This window comes from Malassezia globosa, assembly GCF_000181695.2.
Source record: "Malassezia globosa CBS 7966 chromosome Unknown mgl_sf_3.1, whole genome shotgun sequence".
In the NCBI taxonomy this organism is placed as follows: domain Eukaryota; kingdom Fungi; phylum Basidiomycota; class Malasseziomycetes; order Malasseziales; family Malasseziaceae; genus Malassezia; species Malassezia globosa.
The window spans coordinates 518,764-538,389 of NW_001849871.1; the positions used below are offsets into that span (position 1 = coordinate 518,764).

At 58.4% G+C, this 19,626-nt stretch overlaps 7 protein-coding genes across 7 annotated transcripts; 5 read left to right on the forward strand and 2 right to left on the reverse strand.

The window, feature by feature from the left end:
- Window positions 1-348: 348 nt before the first annotated feature.
- Window positions 349-2,019, reverse strand: MGL_1569 (uncharacterized protein; the record flags this gene model as incomplete). Its single annotated transcript, XM_001731334.1, has 1 exon — window positions 349-2,019. The coding sequence occupies one exon, from the start codon at window positions 2,017-2,019 to the stop codon at window positions 349-351; it is 1,671 nt and encodes a 556-aa protein (XP_001731386.1).
- Window positions 2,020-3,590: 1,571 nt separating this feature from the next.
- Window positions 3,591-6,515, forward strand: MGL_1570 (uncharacterized protein; the record flags this gene model as incomplete). Its single annotated transcript, XM_001731335.1, has 1 exon — window positions 3,591-6,515. The coding sequence occupies one exon, from the start codon at window positions 3,591-3,593 to the stop codon at window positions 6,513-6,515; it is 2,925 nt and encodes a 974-aa protein (XP_001731387.1).
- A 651-nt stretch (window positions 6,516-7,166) lies between these two features.
- On the forward strand, window positions 7,167-9,158 carry MGL_1571 (uncharacterized protein; the record flags this gene model as incomplete). Its single annotated transcript, XM_001731336.1, has 1 exon — window positions 7,167-9,158. One exon carries the CDS (start codon window positions 7,167-7,169, stop codon window positions 9,156-9,158), a length of 1,992 nt encoding a protein of 663 aa, XP_001731388.1.
- A 217-nt stretch (window positions 9,159-9,375) lies between these two features.
- On the reverse strand, window positions 9,376-10,710 carry MGL_1572 (uncharacterized protein; the record flags this gene model as incomplete). The annotated part of the gene is made up of 1 exon (XM_001731337.1): window positions 9,376-10,710. The coding sequence occupies one exon, from the start codon at window positions 10,708-10,710 to the stop codon at window positions 9,376-9,378; it is 1,335 nt and encodes a 444-aa protein (XP_001731389.1).
- A 491-nt stretch (window positions 10,711-11,201) lies between these two features.
- MGL_1573 (putative acid sphingomyelinase) lies at window positions 11,202-13,448 on the forward strand (the record flags this gene model as incomplete). The annotated part of the gene is made up of 1 exon (XM_001731338.1): window positions 11,202-13,448. The coding sequence occupies one exon, from the start codon at window positions 11,202-11,204 to the stop codon at window positions 13,446-13,448; it is 2,247 nt and encodes a 748-aa protein (XP_001731390.1).
- Window positions 13,449-14,141: 693 nt separating this feature from the next.
- Window positions 14,142-16,372, forward strand: MGL_1574 (putative acid sphingomyelinase; the record flags this gene model as incomplete). Its single annotated transcript, XM_001731339.1, has 2 exons — window positions 14,142-15,766; window positions 15,991-16,372. 2 exons carry the CDS (start codon window positions 14,142-14,144, stop codon window positions 16,370-16,372), a joined length of 2,007 nt encoding a protein of 668 aa, XP_001731391.1.
- Window positions 16,373-17,134: 762 nt separating this feature from the next.
- Window positions 17,135-19,368, forward strand: MGL_1575 (putative acid sphingomyelinase; the record flags this gene model as incomplete). The annotated part of the gene is given in 2 exon segments (XM_001731340.1): window positions 17,135-17,539; window positions 17,545-19,368. Coding segments are annotated over 2 exon segments (2,229 nt in total).
- Between the last annotated feature and the right edge of the window lie 258 nt (window positions 19,369-19,626).

Below are 19,626 nucleotides of genomic sequence, written 5' to 3' on the forward strand. Positions count from 1 at the left end.
TACAGTTATCATCATCATCATCATCATCATCATCATCACTCGAATTTTTGTTGGCTCGCGACAAGAGGAGTTGTCACAGCACAGTCTTCTTCGCCTTGCTCTTGGAACCTTGGTTCCAAGTGGTCGGGAGACCAAATTTGGCTCTTGGCCAGAGGTGCCTCCACCACCTCATAAAGAAACACAAAGAACAAAAACACAATCGGAAGGGCGAGAACAGCCAAGAGGACAAAGCCAAGAACTGCACGAGGAATGCCCCACACATTTGCTGTTGTAGTTAGCGACACGCACAGCGCCCATGCAATGACGCGGAAAATACACAAAATGCACTGGACAATGTTGTTCTTTACATCACGTGCGGGTCGACAGACCAAGAGAACGATCAGAAGTAAAACGTCGACCGTGAGGAGACCGACAGATTGTCGCAGCCCATAGTTGTGCTTTTGAGGGATGCCCACGAAGCAAGCGCGCAGGAAACTGCATCCAAGCATGAGAAACCAGAACCACCAGTACCGGGGCTTCCATGGATGCGACATAGAGCCAATATGGAGAGCGGCTGACGTCATATTCCACGGCCAAGTCCTTATGTAGTAGAGAGACTCGGCACCTGCGCGGTGTGCCTGTACATACTGCTGGGCGAAGATAATCGACCAAAGGCACGCCAAGGCGAAGCACGTGAGAGCGGCAATGAAGTGAGAGAGCCATGAGGTAGAATTGACGAACTGGAACAACGCCAGAGTCAGAAGCGGTGGTGTTGCGCACTCGTATACACGGAGAAGAGTGGGCCTGAGTAACTGCAAGTACAAGCGATGCAGATTGTGCAGCCGGTCCCGCTTGGGACAAGAAACCCACGAAGCCAGCGACGAGGATGCCAATGCACAATGCTATGCACACGACAAGGAGCCAGGACACGAGCGCAATCAAAAACGCACTGTACGGCGAGATGTTGAGCGACTCTGTGTAGTAAAAAACGCCGGACTGGTCGAAGTCATTCATCGACACAGCCCACACGACATTGTCTCCGGCACCACCCGGGTCCAGCTCGCCACCCGGGCCTGTATTAGGCGCGTATAGCTTGCGGGGTTGCAGGGTATGGAGATCCAGCGACGAAATGCCATTTACATCAAGGATCTCGGCACTCTGATTCGCATTCAGCACCGACGCAGGGTAATAGTTCGCTAGCCGGCTATACTCGGCCTCCATAAGCTGACCAAACACCAGATGAACGTCGTCGCTGCCGGTGCTTTTGCGCGAGTCGAGGATGGACTCGTAAATCGATTCGATTCGGATAAGGCCCATGATCCACGAAAAGCGCAGAGAAAAAACATGGATCACCCGTGGCACAATCATGGTGATCATCGACACCATCGGAGTCAGCTGGATGGTCGTGACAATGTCAACGATGCGCCACTGAAGTGACGATAGCGAGTGCGACCATCCCGTTGTCACGAGCGATGCCAACGCGGCAGCTGCGACGAAAGCCGCGAGGCCATAGGTGATATCGGGCAGGTCAACGGTCTTGGCATTGGACAACTGCACCTGGAGGCAGCCTGACAGGTTTTGGGTGGGCTGGTCGTACAGCTTGAGCATAGCCAACGCTTCAATGTCTGGTACATCAAAGACAATGTTAGGAACCTTGGCTGCGAACGAGTCTGGCACCTTGATATGCGACGATCCTGTGAAATTGTACTTAGGAATAGGACATAATTCTCCATTGCCGATCTTGCACAGGTCCTGATGTACGGTGATGTACTTGCGGCCATACACATACAGGTCGAAAATGATATCAAAGTCCTCATCGCCCCTCGTCGATGAGACTTGCACATCAAAATCGAACTGCTGCTCATCGCCCTTGTATCGGAGATCCAAGCGTTTTAAAAAAACGGTAGTTGGCGCTCCGCAATAGGCGACACTGGATGTGTACAACGTTCGGTTCCTTGCAAGTACATTGGTGTTGATACTGCCGCTATTACTGTTCTGATTCTCGGCATGCGCACATGGTGCGTACTGCATGAACGTCATGAAGGCTAGAATAAGGAAGAAGAGCGAGTATGTGTGGCGGACGTAACTCAAGCGCCATCCTTTGTGGTGCGATTGGTTCTGCGCTATGGCTTTCGCTTTTGCAGGCGTGGGAGATAACGATGATGATGCTGTTGCTGCTGCTCGACATAGCGTGGATGGCGTTTCTTGTGGGCATAATGTCGATGAGACTGCCGCTGCCACACCCACCATCACGCTCGTCGATGGTATGGTAGGAACGCGCGAGCTGCGCTCAGTCTTGCAAGGCGTGAATGTGTTTGGTTTCGGGAGATGTTGGTGCGACACGCCCCGGCGTCACTCACACTTCACAGCTGTAACAAGCCGTTTGTTTCAGGGCTCTATCTGCGACAATTGGTCGTCACTTGGTCAAGATATTCGACCACCAGCCACCAGCTACCAGCCAGTCAACCAACCAGCGGACGAGCCAGCCAGCTAGCAACTCGATTCTTTGTGTGGAGAAAAGTGGAACCTCAGCCATTCGCTCGCCTTCAAGGATCGAAAATCATCCACATAGCTCTCTCTTCCGTCGGCCGTGCCCTCCCCCCACCCGCTTTTCGTAAGAGCGGCAGCAGTGCGAAAATGGCAAGGGGATGATGGGAATTATTTTTCTTCTTCGTCCTTTTCTTCGAATGGAGGTGTGTATGTACATGCATCAAAATGCACACGAACCGGGCTCGAAGAAGCCTCTTGCACGCACGCACGTACGTACACGCAGCGCTGCTTACATGCAAGAACGCCCGCCCCTCCACGTTCTGCCGCCCTCGTCACGCAGCCGAGTTCCACATCTCACTGCAACGGAGGGCCCCCGAACAAATGCGCTGTGTGGCACAAGCTGACTCAGCATAAGCTTGGGACCCACGTGAACACGAACCAACCGTGCTGCTGGCACCCGCACGTTGGCGAAGCAGGCCAGCGAGTCCTCAAGCAACAGGTCCGTTCTTGACACGAGCGAGAGCACATACGTCTCCCATACCAACATACTTGTGGGAACAAGAAATGGCAGGTGCTCCTAAGCCAGAAGCTGCGGAGGCCGCTGCGCCTCTTTTCGGCACGCCTATGGCCGATCCCTTCCCCAGTCTGGGTGAGTCTGAGAGTGTGGCTGTGCCGACGAAGGCTAGCGGCGGCAATGGCGGCCAAAGATCGGCATTCACGCAGCGTCCTGATGTGTACGTACCTATGAAGGGTGATGTGTTTGGGCAAGGAAGAAGGGTGACTAACAGCGGTTTATTTATTTATTATTTTTTTTTTAAAGCACGTCCGAAGACATGTTTCCCTCGCTTGGCGTATCGCATGCCCAAAGCCGTGCGGCTGGGCCGGCCAGGCCAGGCTGCAGCTGGCAGCAGCGGCGCGTGGTCGGCGCTGAGATCTGCCTCGCATTGCGGCAGCTTGGGCGTTACGCCGGGTGTTCCAGCGAGTGACGCATCAAGCGGTCCGTGTCCCTGCGCCTCTCTGACGAGCAGCAGCTGAAGCTCAGCACACTCCTCCAGCGCGTGCAGCAAAAGTGTCGATCTGTGAAGATCGAGGCTAGCACGACGCGCAAAACGGGCCACACCATGTTCATCATCAAGGGGCCTACGGAAGCAGCTGTGCTCGAAGCGAAGCGGGAACTGACGCTGCAGCTGGCTGAACGCGTGACGCTCACGATGCTGGTTCCTGCATCGCTGCGTGCGTTTGTCATTGGTGCTGGCGGTAAGAACATTCGTGCGATCACGGACGAGACGGGTGTTCGCATTCATATTCCACCGCGCTCCACGGACGAGAGTGCCGCCAAAGAAGCGGCCATGTCCTCGTCCGATGCTGACGCGGATGCGTTGGGCGATCCGCTCTTGGGCGAGCAGATTGAAATCACCATCGACGGTGACACGTTCAATGCACACGATGCGCAGGCCAGGATCCAGGACATTGTGGCTGAGCGCACGTCGAAAATCACGCAGCGCCTCACGCACGTCGAGCCTGCTTGGTTCCCCTTCATCCATGGCCCACGTGGCGTGCGTGCTGCGCAGCTTATGAGCCAAGAGGGCCGCGGCGAGGTGTCGGTCAAGGTGCCGCCGCCGCAGCGCGAGGGCGTCATTGTCGTAAGTGGCGAGCGGGAGCTTGTGCCGCAGGTCGTACGAGCGATCGAGGCGCAGGTTGAGGATATGCGCCGCTCGTTCCGCACGCTCAGCTTCAACATATCCAAGCGGCAGCATGCCTTCCTTGTGGGCGACAGTGCTGCGGACATCCTTGCTTCGACGCAGTGCAGCGTCGAGCTGCCGCCCGTGCATGATTCCTCGGAGGCGGTGATGATCCGGGGTCCACAGACGCAGCTGCCACATGCTCTGACGGCTGCAATGGACCGTGTGAATGCCGTCGCTGTCGAGACCATGGACATGCGCAGCATGCATCCTGATGCGGACGCCGCCCACCTGAAGCGGCTTGTGCAGTGGCTCATCACGTATGCGCCGCGCGAAGAGAACGTGCAGGTGTTCATGCCGCGCTCATCTGCAATTGACAATGCCCATGCAGCTGCACTCGTAGAAGTCGTGAGCGAGGATGCTGCAGCGGCGCGTCGGATCGCGCAGACAATTGAGCATCAGCTGCGCTCACTCGACACGTCGTCTGTGCGCATGCTCGAGATTGATCCGCTCGCGCATGGCTTTGTGATTGGCAAGAAGGGGCAGCACATCAAAGCATATGAGGCCCGTGGCGTCGATGTGATGCTGCCACCTGAAAAGTCTGGGCGCGACGATGTCCTGCTTGTGTTCCGTCCAGGCCAGACGGTGTCGGAGTCGGAGCGTGTCGCTGAGCTGGATCGTGTGTGTGCAGAGCTTGTTGCCACAGCTGCGCAGGCGGCGGACCTGCGCACCGAGCACTTGCGTGTACCGAGCAAGTACCACGGCGCGATCCTGGGCCATGATCGCACGGTGCTCAACGCGATCATCGGCGACGACCGCCTCCTTGTGTCGCTGGGCGGCCGCATGCCCGTGAAGCAGGTAGCGGAACCGTTGACCGAGGACTCGATTGTCGTGCGTGGTGCGAGTGAGGCTGTCGCGCGTGCTGTTGCGCAGATCCAACGCATTGCGAAGGACGCCGAGGAGGACAGTATTGTGAATGGGTTTGTCGATGAGTTGAGTGTGCCGGGCAAGTTTGTGCCACACCTGATTGGGCGTGGCGGCGCCGGCATCACGAAGCTGCGCGAGGACCTGGGCGTGAAGCTTGACATTGCCGAGCCGGACGAGGGCGCGAGCTCCAGCGCGGCGCGGACGAAGCCCGTGCCGATCAAGATCGTCGGGCGCAAGGAATGTGTCGCGGAGGCCAAGGCGCGCCTCAGTGCACAGGTCGAGCGCCTCGCTGACGAGGTCACACAGACGATCCAAGTGCCCCAGGACATGCATGGCGCGCTTATCGGACAAGGCGGCAAGTATGTAACGCGTCTGCAGGACAAGTACGACGTGCGCATCAACTTCCCGCACGGCCACGATGCACGGCTGAAGCCGGACGAAGTGAGCATCCGCGGCGGACGCAAGGGCGTCGCTGAGGCACGCACTGAGCTATTGGAGCTGCTTGAGTACGAGAAAGAGCGGAACAATACCAAGGTCCTTGTGCTGCCGACGCGCGCTATTGCTCGGGTGCTCGGTCGCGCGGGTGCGACGATCAACCAGATCCGCCTCGAGTCTGGCGCGGACATTGACGTGGACCCACAGTCGGACGCGAAGAAGCCCACGACCATGCTCCAGCTGCGTGGCTCCAACGAGGCTGTCGCAGCGGCCGAGGCCATGATCCAGGCGATTGTCGAGGAGGTCGAGAGCGAGGCGGAGCTGCACGTGACGGTGCCCTCAGCGTTCCACCGGCACATGATTGGCCCTGGTGGCCAGCGCCTTCACGAGCTCATCGAGCGTGCAGGCGGCCCATCCGATCCCAAATCGCATACGCAGATGGTGCGTTTCCCACGCACGAACAGCGACCAGGTGCTCGTGCGTGCGCCGAAGGACCTGGCGGCGAAGATCGCAGCGGTCCTGGAGTCTGAGGCGCAGTTCCTTGCGAGCCGCGTCGTGTACGGCGCACCAGCGCCTGTACGCTTGCACAACCAGCTGATGGCTCGTGGCGGTCGCAAGTACACGCCATGGCAGACGGACCTGGGCGTGCAGCTGATCATGCCGACCTGGCGCGAGTATGCGCAGCTTGGCGCACCTGTGAACGCGGCGGACCTGGAGAACGCAGAGCCTGCGACAGTGATCAAAGTGCTGGGCCCCGAAGAGGCCGTGCGCAAGGTCGTGGATGAAATTGCTGCGATCGTTGCAGCCAACCCATCTTCCTCTCATAGCCGGCGCCAGCGCACGAGGGCGCCGGCGTCCACCTCGTCCAACACCCACACCCACACCCACACCCACACCCACGCTCACACCCACAACAACACCAACACGAACACCGACTCCGCAGCTACCGCCAACACCACTGCTGCTGCTCTGAACGCACGCATTGATGATGACGACTCGTAGGTCCCATCCCTTTGTGTCTTGTAATGTGTTTCTTTTCCTCGCGCGCATGCACGTCCCGTAGCAAAGCTCGCCGCACGAACCAACCATCTAGCTCCTTGCTGCTCGCCTCCCCCCACCACGTAGCGGCACAAGTAGGACGATGACATCACGTGAGCATACTGTCGGTGCTTGAGGCGGCGGCTGGGAGGATGCGGCGACGCGGCGTTCGGGCGTGCGGGCGTGCGAGCGAACGAGCGTATCAGATTAGATACTCGACACGTAGGCTAGCAATAATAGCTGGACGGGCGTAAAATCACGCTCTCATTACGACACGAGCAGCTCTTATCTCCAACAAGCGCTAGTCACTTCATCTCGTCCTCTCAGTTTTCAGCAGAAATACCCCTAACGAGCGAGCCAGGAAGCTGAGCCAGCGAGCTGAGCTTCTATCTGTCGTTCCGTTGGAGTACGCCCACCAAGGGACAGGGGTAGGGAACTAACGTAGCTGCCGCACACGGGGCGGTCAACTCCGTGGAACACCATTTCCTTTTCGCTCTGACGATCCAGGCACGTTCCTGTCGAATTGGTGGCTTGTCTCGCTTGCTGGACACAGACGGCCACGTTCACACAGATCAGTAGCACGCTGTATCCTGGCAACCCACGTCGACGCACTCCATGTCACATGCATCACCGATGCATCCAGCGTGTCTTGTCACACCGTCGAAACATGCGGCGACTTCGTCGCGCTCTCCCTTTCAACGGTATGCAAGCGACTCGGCCCTGGACCACACGCACTTGGTCCATGATGCGATGCAGTCCTGGAGCGCCCACATCGAAACGGTCATGGAAGAGACACCCCTCATCTCGCTACGCACAAGCCACACACGCGAGCGCAAACACACACACACGCTCCTGCTGCTGTATTCGGCGATCTTTCTTCTCGCCCTCGCTGCGTCCCTCGACTCCATGTCCTTCAACCTGTACCTAAACTATGCGTGCAGCGAGTTTCAGGCCCTCTCAAGCGTCGGCACTGTTATGATTGCTCAGCAGCTTGTGCGGGCGATCTCCAAGCCGCCGCTCGCTCGACTGGCCGATGCTGTCGGCCGCATATCGACGCTAGTGTCATGCATCGCGATGTATGCGGGCGGGTGTGCAGTGATGGCCGCTGCATCCTCGCTCCGCGCGTTCATTCTCGGCACCATGATCCACTCTCTGGGTGCGACGGGTGTCGGTGTTTTGCACGCGATCATCATGGCCGACACGTCATCTGCGCAGTGGCGCGGCTTCCTTATTGGGCTTGTGAACCTGCCGTACGTGCTCAACTTTGCCTTGGTCGGCCCGCTGGTCGATACGACGCTACGCACCGGCGGCTGGCGCTTGGGCCTGGCTATGTGGGTCGTGGTCGTGCCGATCGCGGCGCTGCCCCTGTTAAGTCTCTTGGTCCTCGGTAGCCGGCGTGCCTCTCGGCGTGTCCCGCGCCGCTGGCTGCCGCAGCGAGCCGCGAGCCGCGTCGTGCGTGAGATGGATCTACTCGGCATGCTGCTTTTATCGTGTGGCTTGACGCTCCTGCTCCTGCCGGTCTCCCTCGAAGGACCTCGAGCCATCTTTGACGCGGCTCATGCCCACCGAGTGGATGTGCCGACGGGTGCGGCTTTCCTCGTCGCTTTCGGCGTGTGGGAGACCTGGACGACGTCCCCGCTCTTTCCACGCTCCATGCTCACGAACGTTTGTGTAAGTGCGACGTGTCTGATTGCCGCGCTCGACTTTGCGGGGTTTTATCTCTCCTGGACGTACTTGTCGCCGTTCGTTCAGATCCTCAAGAACTGGGACCAGGGCCTTACTGCGTACTTTGTGACGACGCAGAATGTCACGTCGACGATCGCTGGCATGGTCGTTGGTAGTTGCATGGCCTACACCCGGCGCCTCAAGCGCTACCTGCTCTTTGGCTTCATCATCCGCCTGCTAGGCGTCCTCCTCATGGTCCACTACCGGTCCGTGGGCCACTCGGCCCTGGCGTTGCTGACGTGCCAAGTCCTGCAAGGCATCGGCGGCGGCGCCCTCGCTCTAACGACGCAGGTGGCCGTGCAAGTGGCTGTCGAGCCGTCGAAGATCGCAGCTGTCATTGCCTTTGAGCTGCTTACGACCGACTTGGGGGCTGCGCTTGGCTCGACTCTGGCCAGTGCCGTCGTCCAATCGGTGCTACCGCCGGCTCTAGCCTCGCGCCTGCCGGAGCTGTCGGCGCCGGAGCTCGAGCACATCCAGGGCAGCCTCGAGGCCGTGCTGTCTCATCCGCCCGGCACGCCCATGCGCACGGAGATCACGGCCGCTTGGGTCCATGTGATGAAGTGGCTCTGTGTCTTGTCGGTGGTGACCCAGCTCCCTGCTTTGGGACTTTCATTCTTCATCCCCGATATGAATCTGCACGAGCCCAAGCCGATCCCACCAGCGTCTCCTGCACCCATGGTGCCAGCTGCACCAGCCTCAAGCTTGCCAGTGCGGATAGCAGGTGCAGGAGCTATGGATGCGGCGCTGCCTGCATCGTGCGCTACGTCTGCGCCACCTGCGCCCTCTTGCCTGCAAGAGTCTACGATTCCTATTCGTTCCTCGCTGCCTCCGTGGCACGCTGCGAATGATGAGAATGCGCCTGGCGCCATGCCTCGCTCATGATACCCATCGACGCTTTTGCATCCTTGCCTTTTTATAGATGCATGTGTATACCATTTCTCACCTCACCTGTGCGCTGGCCGGGTCCCTCTGCTTCCTATGCTATACCCATACCCATACCCATACCCATACCCATACCCATTGCCACTGCCATTGCCACTGCCACCGCCACTTCCATACTCCACCCATACGACCCAATGAGCCTCTTGTCCAGACCTACTTATCGTACAATGCATATGTGCCATGACCCAGCACGATCGTGCGCCCCCACGCATCGCGCTCGATGGCCGTCGTTCGCTCCGTATCCCAGCCAGTATACTCTTGGCAGCGCCCATGTCGACAGATCCAAACTGTAGGGCAATCCATCACTCGTCGCACACATGACTGCGGTGCCAGACGGATCGATCCGCACGTCCGTGACGCTTGCCGTGTTCCGGCACCACGCGTACACAGGCTCTGTCCACTGCCGCATATCGTACATCGCACAGACGCCATCGGCCATGCCCACAAGCACCGACGTTGCATGCACGTCCATGGCATGGACAGGCGCATTCGCTGCTGCACCTGTGTGTGACAGAGGTGTGCGCGGAACTGGCACAGCCGCGTCGTCCACGCCAGTCTTTCTTGGCGGTTCCCGCACGTCCCACACACACAGCCGCCCGCTGTCGGTCCCTGCCAACAGCACGCCATGACGCGCCTCGGGCGTTGATGTGTATGCATCTAGCACTTCCAGGGCGCACACGCCATCGTGGACATGCCACGTTGACACGGTCGTATTCTGCCCGACGTCCCAAAGACGCACAGTCTCATCCCAGCTGCCTGTCGCTACTTCGCGTCCACGCCCAAGGATCGCACTGCTCGTCACGGCTCGTGTATGTCCTTCGAGTGTGCGAGGGTTCGTGCCGTCCAATGCAGAAAAGATCCGTGCTCGCATGTCCAGCGATGTGGACAGTATCACTTGGGCGCTGGGAAAGAAACGCACACTTGTAATGTCGCCTTGATGGCCACGACAAGCGACTTGCGTGCATGCCTCTGGCGATGTCGCTGTCGACAGCGATGCAGCGCCTTCCCACACACCCGCATAGACCACGCCATCTGCTGTACCTATGGCGTACCGCTGTACATTGTCCATGAGCGGGGAAAGACGAAGGATCTGCGCTGATGAACTAGCGGTGCCGGCCTCCGTTCGCACAGCCACATGCCCCCTGTGTGCCGCCACATGAATGGATGTTGGTGCCAGCTCGACGGCTCCGTGGCACGAAAGTGGTATGAGACTTGCACTATGCGACGACTCGATGTGCATCGACTGTGTCTGCGACGATATGCACACGTCCGCATCGCGACCGTGTGTTGGCGACGTGTCTCGCGACACGCGCCACGTGCCATGTTCTCTCGTTGGACCTGGTGCCTGGGTGCCTTGGGCCGCGAGACTCACCGTCGCCCACACATCTTCGTACTTGCCATGCGTGCCAAGCACGCCGTATCGCACATCGTGAATCACGTCGAACAGGCTCGGCTGGACTGACACCCACGGCAAGACGCGCACGGCCGGCATAAATTGTCCGTTCCAAATCGCCACGACTCTCTTTCAACGAGCGGAGGGGGGGAACTAACTACCTGTACGGGCGCGTGCCAAGATACACCCATCACGCCACGTGGTCGCCGGACAAGGCCAGCGCATCTCATGCCACACAGGTGTGTTGATCGCGGTGTGTCGTTCCTCCACCGCGCGCTTGCTTATGCTCGTGAGTACGTCCACGTGCCAACTCAGTCATGTTGTGTCGCGTGCGCCCTTGCATGACATGGGCCTCTGCGTTTGCATCCCTCAGCACCCACATCAGCGCCTATGCCAAGCCCCGCCTGGGTAAGCACCTAGCCAGGCCGACGCGGCGCGTCCCCCCCCCGTAGGCCCGATGCATCACGTCGGGGGAGGGGCAGTCCCTGTGGCCAGCTCCCGATCGATCTCGAGGCTGGGCAGCGTCATCATGAAAAACGAGAGATGCCCTTGACGTGCGTCCACCTAGTCCTTGGACGCGGCTTGGCGCTATGTGGCCGCGGTTGCTTGTCCACACCGTCGTGATTCTGATCCTGATGTGCTGTCTTACACACCAGTACGCAGCTGAAGCGGCAGCGTCAGGACCAGCGTCGTCCCAGGCGTCTGGTCGGCCTGTGTTTTCAGGCCATGCCAAGTTCCCGACGAGCTTGTTTGAGTCCATGTACTTCATGCCTAAGAAACCCACGGCTCAGCCACGATCCGCCGTGCGTCGTCTCGATGGCACCTGGTTCCCGGACGATCTGAACAACCCAACGAAACTCCCTCAGTCTGCGCCTCCCGCCGAACGGGTCCTGCCGCCACCTCTGCATGGCAAGCACAAGGTCAGTGCCCTGGTACACGACCTATTCAACATCGCATACCAGCTGTTTCGCCCCCAGAATGCATCACATGGCCTGTGCGACTTGTGCCGCACAGGTCTCAGCACGTTGCAGACCATCACCCACCTTGATCCGGAGGGCGTGCCCGCTGTGTTGACGGCGCTTTGCCGCACATTCCAGCTCCTTGGCAAGAAGGACGTCGCCGACCAGTGCGCACTGACGTTCTCGCGCGACATGTATGGCGGGCCTATTGCGCAGGTGATGAGCTACGGCAACTTTTCCGGCCGTGCGCCCGACGCGACGCTCGTGTGTGCAGCGGTGCCATTCCACTTCTGTGAGTATCCCTCCGAGGAGCTCTCAGCGTCCTTCTTGCATGACTGGTTCCATGGATCTACCGAGGCACCACAGCATGTCGTAGACCGCTGGCACCAGCAGCAGGAGCATGCGCGTGCATCGTTCGACGCGTCCCACATGCTCCGTGTGCTGCACGTGTCGGATCTGCATGTCGATGGCCGCTACATGGTCGGCAGTGAGAGCAACTGCACGTTTGGCGAGACGCGCTACTGCTGTCACTCCATCAGTGCGAACGAGAACTATTTCCACCAGCCCCTGACGGAGGGGGTCGTACCACGTCGCAACATATCGGCGCCGGCCCAGTATTGGGGTCACTACACGTGTGATGCGCCGTGGTCGCTGATCGGCAGTGCCTTTGAAGCGATCCAGCATGTGGGCGAACAGCACGCGTACGACCTGGGTCTTTTCACCGGCGACTTGACCGTGCACGACGATCTGTTCCGCTACTCGCACGACCTCGTCGAGTACAGCGCACGTAGCCTGTTCGACAGTCTTGCCAAGGTGCTGGGCGACGCGCCCCTGATGGCGACGCTCGGAAACCACGACTCGTCGCCCGAAAACTTCTATGCGCCGCATGCCATGCCACACGGTCAAGCGGCCCAATTCAATTGGGACTCGCGCTTTATGGCTCGGCTGTGGCGCGAGAAAGGCTGGATCGACGAGGAGGCCGAGAAACAGGCTCGCTCACACTACGCATGTTTCTCTGTGAGCCCCCGCCGGGGACTGCGGGTCATCTCGCTCAACTCCGACTTTTGGTACTATGTCAACGTGTTCAACTACATCCACTCGACCAACCCGGACTTTAGCGGCATGCTCCGTTTCCTCACTGACGAACTGTTCAAGGCCGAGGAACGCGGCGAGCGTGTGTGGATTCTCGGCCACGTCCTCACCGGCTGGACCGGTGCAGAGGCTCTTGATAAGCCAGCGAATCTGTTCTATCAAATCGTCCATCGGTTCGCTCCCCATACCATTGCGGCGATCTTCTTCGGCCACACGCACCAGGACCATTTCTCTGTCTTTTACCGTGCGCAGTCCGGCAAGTCGCGTGACGTGTCGCGCCACACGCACGATGCTCAGGTGGTCTCGTACGTGGCCCCGTCCATCACGCCCCTCACGAATGTGAACCCGTCGTTCCGGGTGTATAAGGTGGACCCTGTCACATTCGACGTGTACGACTATGACCAGTATTACACATCCGTCGACGACTTTGACGCTCTCGGGCCTTCGCAGGCGCCCATCTGGCGCTTCCTGTACAGCGCGCGCGACACATACGGCGACTTGCGCGCGAGTGTGCACGCGAACAAGTACCATGCACCCGTCTCACTCGACGGCACTCACTGGCCGCGACAGGCGCCGCTGAATGCCTCGTTTTGGGCTGCGCTCACCGACGAAATGGAGGCGCGCCCTGAGCTCGTCACGACCTTTGCTCTTCTCAAGAGCCGACTCAGCTCAGCCGCGAGTAACTGCTCCGACACCCAATGCCGTGAGGCCAATATATGCTACATGCGCAGTGCTACGCCGACGCAGGGCCGTGATTGTCCCGCTGGCCACGGCTCCGTCGTGTGATGCAATGCGCTCTCTATGCCGATGAGCCGTGGTAATGATATGGAATCTAGGTCGCCTCCAGTAGATACGCCGCTCTTTGGCAGCATGGTCCGACTAGGAGACATGATGGAAGTATGAGTGTCGAAAACACACCCTTTTTTTGTGTTCGGTTCTTGTCGTCCAGCGGTCATCCGGGCGCGTTCTTTGGGTCGTGTGTGTGTGATTCATGGTGCTCCGCAGAGAATGAATGAACTTGGTCTCCACATAGACGTGTGCGATTCTCCTCCGTGTGTGACGGGGGGGGGTAGGGCTCATTGTGGAACCAAAAATAAACCATGGCAGGCCAGTCTAAGGTGGAGTTACGCAGTAACTTGCCAGCGCTGGCTGCGAGACCGACCCCTGCAGCAAAGATATGCAAATGATTTATGCATGCCTACTTGTAATTTTCCCTCGCTCGATCCAGGGTCTTTTTTGGTGGACACGTGTGACGATTGGCATCTTGATCAAGCCAAGCGATTCGGATTGCGCTATCTTGCCCATGCCAAGCCGCGAGCCTTTTATAGGTCGTGTGAGTGTTATGACCCACACTTGCCCCTCTCAACACATCCTACCGCGCGCGGCACGGGTGCATCGTACCTATCCTCAGCGCACCCAACTTATCGACTCACCCTCATTCACACACTCTCCCCACACTCTTGTGGTTTCTTGATTGCGATGAGGTGGTTGACCGCAGCGGCAGCCCTGGCCGTTACACTCGCGTCCAGCGCGTTGGCCATTGACACGACGTCCGGCACACCCGTGTACACGGCGAGCAAGTCGTTCCCGACAAGCCTGTTCCCATCGATGGACTACATGCCAAAGAGGATGGAGGGCGAGCCGCGCCCACACATCACGAAGGAAGGCGGCAAGGGTAGCTACCCAGACTCGCTCGTCAACCCACGCAGCCTTCCGACAGCGCCACCCAAGAGTGAGACGCTGCAGGCACAGCCGCACCGCGGCACGGCTGATCTTGACCAGCTGATCAAGTCCGTGTGGGAAGTCGCCAGCAAGCTCTTCAAGCACGACAAGGCGTCGTCGCTGACGTGCAATCTGTGTCGCAACGTCCTTGATTCTCTTCAAAAGATCGCTCGCACTGATCCAGACACGATCCCCGACCTCGCCGGTTCTCTTTGCGAGGCATTCAATATTTTCGGCTTGGCCGGCTTCCACCAAGAGTGCAAGCGCACGCTCTCCAAGGACGTGTTTGGTGGTGCCATCACGCAGGTGCTGTCGTACGCGAACTTCACAGATGGCGCACCTGACGCTTTGACAGTATGCTCGCAGTTCTCATTCGCTCGGTTCTGTGACCGGCCGGACGTGAGTCTATCGGAAGACTTCCTGAACGACTGGTTCCGTGGTCAACGCCATGCACCGAAAGACGTCATCGATGACTGGCACAACAAGCGCGAGAACGCGTACAAGAACTACAACCCGAAGGACAACCTGCGTGTCGCGCACGTCTCGGACCTGCACTTGGATCCTCGCTACTTTGTCGGTGGTGAGGCCGACTGCACGTACGGCGCCACTGTGCAGTGCTGCCGCTCGAACAGTGTCAACTTCCTCAAGTTCCAGGACCACTTTGTCGACGGAACACTGAGAGACGACCAGATCATGCACAAGGCCAACTACTGGGGAAGCTTGAAGTGCGACACGCCGTGGGCACTGCTCGCGAGCTCCATGGAGGCGCTCAAGCACGTCGGGGGCGACAATGGCTACGACATTGCGCTGTTCACCGGCGATCTGGTCGCCCACGACGACCCGTACCGGTACAGCCACGACTTTGTCAAGTACTCCGAGCAGGCGCAGTTCGACATGCTGAAGCACTACCTGGGCAACACGCCGCTCGTTCCCTCGCTCGGTAACCACGACACGACGCCGCTCAACTGCATGGCTGCCTCGCAGTGGTACCCAGACAACCTGCAGTACCAGTGGGACTGGGACCTCAACTACGTCGCGGAACTGTGGAAGAACCGCGGCTGGGTTAACGACAACGCCGTCAAGGATATCAAGGTGCACCACGGTGCCTTCTCCATGAAGCCCCGCAAGAACCTGCGTGTCGTGTCCCTCAACACGGACTTCTGGTATGTGGCGAACTTCTACAACTACATCCACAGCTCGAACCCAGACTTTAGTGGCATGTTGCGTTTCTTGACGGACGAGCTGCTTGAGGCAGAGAAGAACCGCGAGCGTGTGTGGATCATTGGCCACGTGCTGTCCGGCTGGGACGGCTCCCAGGCTCTTGCGAACCCGTCGAACCTGTTCTACCAGAATTGTCAGCCGATTCGCTCCACAGACGCTCGGTGCGATCTACTTCGGCCACACGCACGAAGACCAGTTCCAGGTGTTCTACTTCAACGACAATGGTAACGACAAGTCGGCGCGGCAGTCGACCGACCAGGCCGTCTCGATTGCGTACGTGGCGCCGTCGATCACGCCCTACATCAAGCTGAACCCGACGTTCCGTGTGTACTCGGTCCACCCCGAGACGTACGAAATCATGGACTTTGACCAGTACTACACGCAGATTGCCCGAGTTTGATGATCTCGTCGACTCGAAGGCGGACCACGGCCCAGTCTGGCGCAAGCTGTACTCGGCTCGTGACACGTACGGCGACTTTCACGCAAGTGTGCAGGCCAACTCGTACTCGGCTGGTGTCAACCTCGACGGCACCAAGTGGCCAAAGAATGCGCCGCTCAACGGCACGTTCTGGGCCGCCCTTACCGACGAGATGGAGCAGCGCCCTGAGCTTGTCGAGACCTTTGCCTTGGTGGGCACTCGTATGAGCCCCATCGCCAGGCGCTGCAAGGACAAGAAATGTGCGAAAGCCAACGTCTGCTATATGCGTGCCGGTTCCGCGAATCTCGGCGAGAAGTGCGACGGCATGTACAGCGCCTTTGGTCGCTAAGATGTCCATGTAAATGGGAGCGGTTACGCGTGCCCTTTTCGCTGACACGCTCGTCTCATGACTATGTTTTGGAGTGTGGTACGCGACCCATGACATTCTGGATTATGTATGTGTGATGCTGCGTCCTGTGTACATCTACAGCTCGAGATAGCCAGCTAGTGGGCTGGCTCGCTAGCTGGCTACCTGTGTTAGTGTTATTTTTTTTTTCCGCTTGTCTCGAGTATTTCATTTTCTACTTCTATTTTCTTCAAGTTTTCGTTCTTTTCCCCACCCTCTTTCCTAGCTATAGGCCATCAGAAACGATGTAGTACTTGTTCACAGATGATTGGTGCGAAAGGTGTGGAGCTTTGGCATGGCGTCAATGCTGCAGTGCAAAGGTTTTTGCCCACACGAGATTCGCTCGTGTGCCAAAAAAGCTTATTGCACGTGTAGACATGCTAGGCCGCGATTGGCTCGTCAGAACTCGTGCGACTGGAAGTGATCCTCGTATGGATCCAACATGTATGCAATACAATGTGCGTGAGGACTCGTTCTCAAAGGGCGCGACTACGCCCGGCAAATAAATACATACATACATACATACATACATACACATACATATATATATATATATATATAGAGACGTTGATGAAAGCACGCTCTACCGATCCGTTCGACGTCGAGCGTGAACCCCTCACAGGCGAGCCTGTCACTCCGGGCGCACCAGCAGCAGGATCAACAAGTGACCGCGAACGTGCACAACCACGCGAGCATCTATTTAACATGGTCAAGGTAGCTGTGTTCGTGGTGGCCGCTTTCTACGCGATTGGTGTCTGCTGGCCAGCACAGGCCGCTAGCCCATCGTCCTCGTCAACACGGAATGCTGTGTCCACGACAAAGCCCGGCTCGACGTTGATCGCTGTGCCAACAGCTTTCCCCACAGGCGAGTTCCCCAAGATGGACTTTATGCCCAAGAGCCAGGAAGCCGAGCCACGCCCACACATCACGCGTGTGGATGGCGGCGACTTTGACGACGATCTCGTCAACCCTACGAAGCTGCCGACAGGCGCTCACTTCCAAGTGAGGGTGTGCTGGCGAAGCCATCGGCGTCTCTCAAGTCGCTTGCATCGTCAAACGTTCAGCACGATGCCATCAGAATTGACTCGATCATCAAGGACAACTCAACGAGTAAGTGCGAGCGCTGCCGCAAGGCTTTGCGCGTTGGTCAGACACTTGCACGCGCGAATCCATCCGTGGTTCCCGACATTATGGTAGAGCTGTGCAAGACGTTCAAGTACACGACGAAGCCGACCGTCGACATTGGCTGCGAGCGCAAGTTTGCCACTCAACACGTCGGTGGCGTCCTGACGCAGGTCCTGAGCTATGCAGACTTCTCCGAGGACTCGTCGTCGGCTGACTATATGTGTGCGGCGTACATTCAAGGCAAGTCCTGTCCGTTCCCTGAGATGAAGACGCTGTCGAGCGACTTTCTGAACAAGTGGTTCAACGGCACGACCAAGGCGCCTTCGTCCGTCGTCCAGCGCTCAAAGAAGGTCGGCGACAAGCGTGAGAAGCCGTTGCGTGTGTTCCACGGCTCTGACTACCACGTGGATCCGCGCTACCTCGTCGGCTCCGAGGGCAACTGCGACAATGGCCAGTGCTGTCGCGCCGATAGCTACAACTCGACGCTGTGGAACAAGCCGGAATTCGATGCCGGTTCCATTCCGACGAGGAACATCTCGCATCCCGCCGACTACTGGGGCTACTTCAAGTGCGACTCGCCTTGGTCTTTGATTGCCTCGGCTATGCAGGGCCTTAGTGCACTCCAGCGCGGCAGCCCACTCGACTTGGCTCTGTACACAGGCGACCTGACCACGCACGACGAGGACTGGCACATCTCTAGAGATCTCGTGAAGTATTCGGAGCAATCGCTCTTCGACATGTTCCATCACCACATGCCGAACACGACTATGGTGGTTGCTCTCGGCAACCACGACTCGGCTCCATCCGATAACGCTGTGCCAAACAGCCTGCCTGATGGTCGTGCAGACCAACTTAGCTGGGATTGGGACAATGTGGCGAAGCTCATCAAGTCGGAGGGCTGGGGCAATGACTCTACTGCACAGACGATCCGCTCTCACTACGGTGGCTACTCGATCTCGCCCCGCAAAGGCCTGCGCGTCATTTCGATCAACACCGACATGTGGTACCACAACAACCCCTTCGTGTACCTGAACATGAACCATCCAGACCCCAGCCACATTCTCCGCTGGCTCACCGACGAACTGCAAGCTGCTGAAGATGCGAATGAACGTGCATGGGTCGTTGGCCACGTCCTCACCGGCTGGGATGGCGGCGATGCGATCGACAACCCAACGAACCTGCTTTACCACATCATGTCGCGTTACAGCCACACCATCGCGCATGCATTCTTTGGCCACAAGCACGAGGACGAGTTCCAGATCTGGTACGAAATGTCGAACGGAAACTCGAGCTCCGTGAGTCGCAAGACGCAAGATGCGCGCGCCATGGCCTTCATCGCACCTTCTGTGACGCCGCTTTCCAATGTGAACCCATCGCTCCGTGTGTATGAGGTTGATCCCGAGACGTACGAGGTCATGGACTATGAACAGTACTACACGCAATTGTATGGCGTTGACAAGCTCAATGGTACTGGCCCGTCGTGGAACTTGCTGTACACGGCGCGGGATGCATATGCCAACTTCTCTGCAAGCCAGGCCAAGGGCACGTACGCGGCGCCTGTCCAGCTTGACGACGGTGTGTGGCCAAAGGGTGCGCCGCTGAATGCATCATTCTGGGCAGCCCTCACCGATGAAATGGAGGCACGTCCTGAACTGATTGAGATGCACCAGCTGTACCAGGGCCGCAACAGTCCACGTTCCCCCGCCTGTGACACGGAAGAGTGTCAGAAGGCCAAGCTGTGCTACATGCGCAGCGCCTCGTCCAACCTGGGCCGTCACTGCCCACCTGGCTTTGGCTCCGTCCAGAGTTTCTAATGTCGAGTATAAGTAAGTGTGTGAGGATGTGTTGTCTCCTCAACGTCCATATCGTGTATGAATTATGTCAGGGTAAATGATGCTAGTGGATATGAGTATGTTTGACAAGTCTTGGTTCCATAATCTATGTGTTGTCACTTAAGTGTCTCCCCACTCCCTCTTCCGACAAGTGTGCGCCCCTTCCCATTGCGTCGCCGCGGCTGGACTTACTCGCGTCGCTGGCATGCAATCGCAAGTACAACTGGGTCGAGTCGGTGC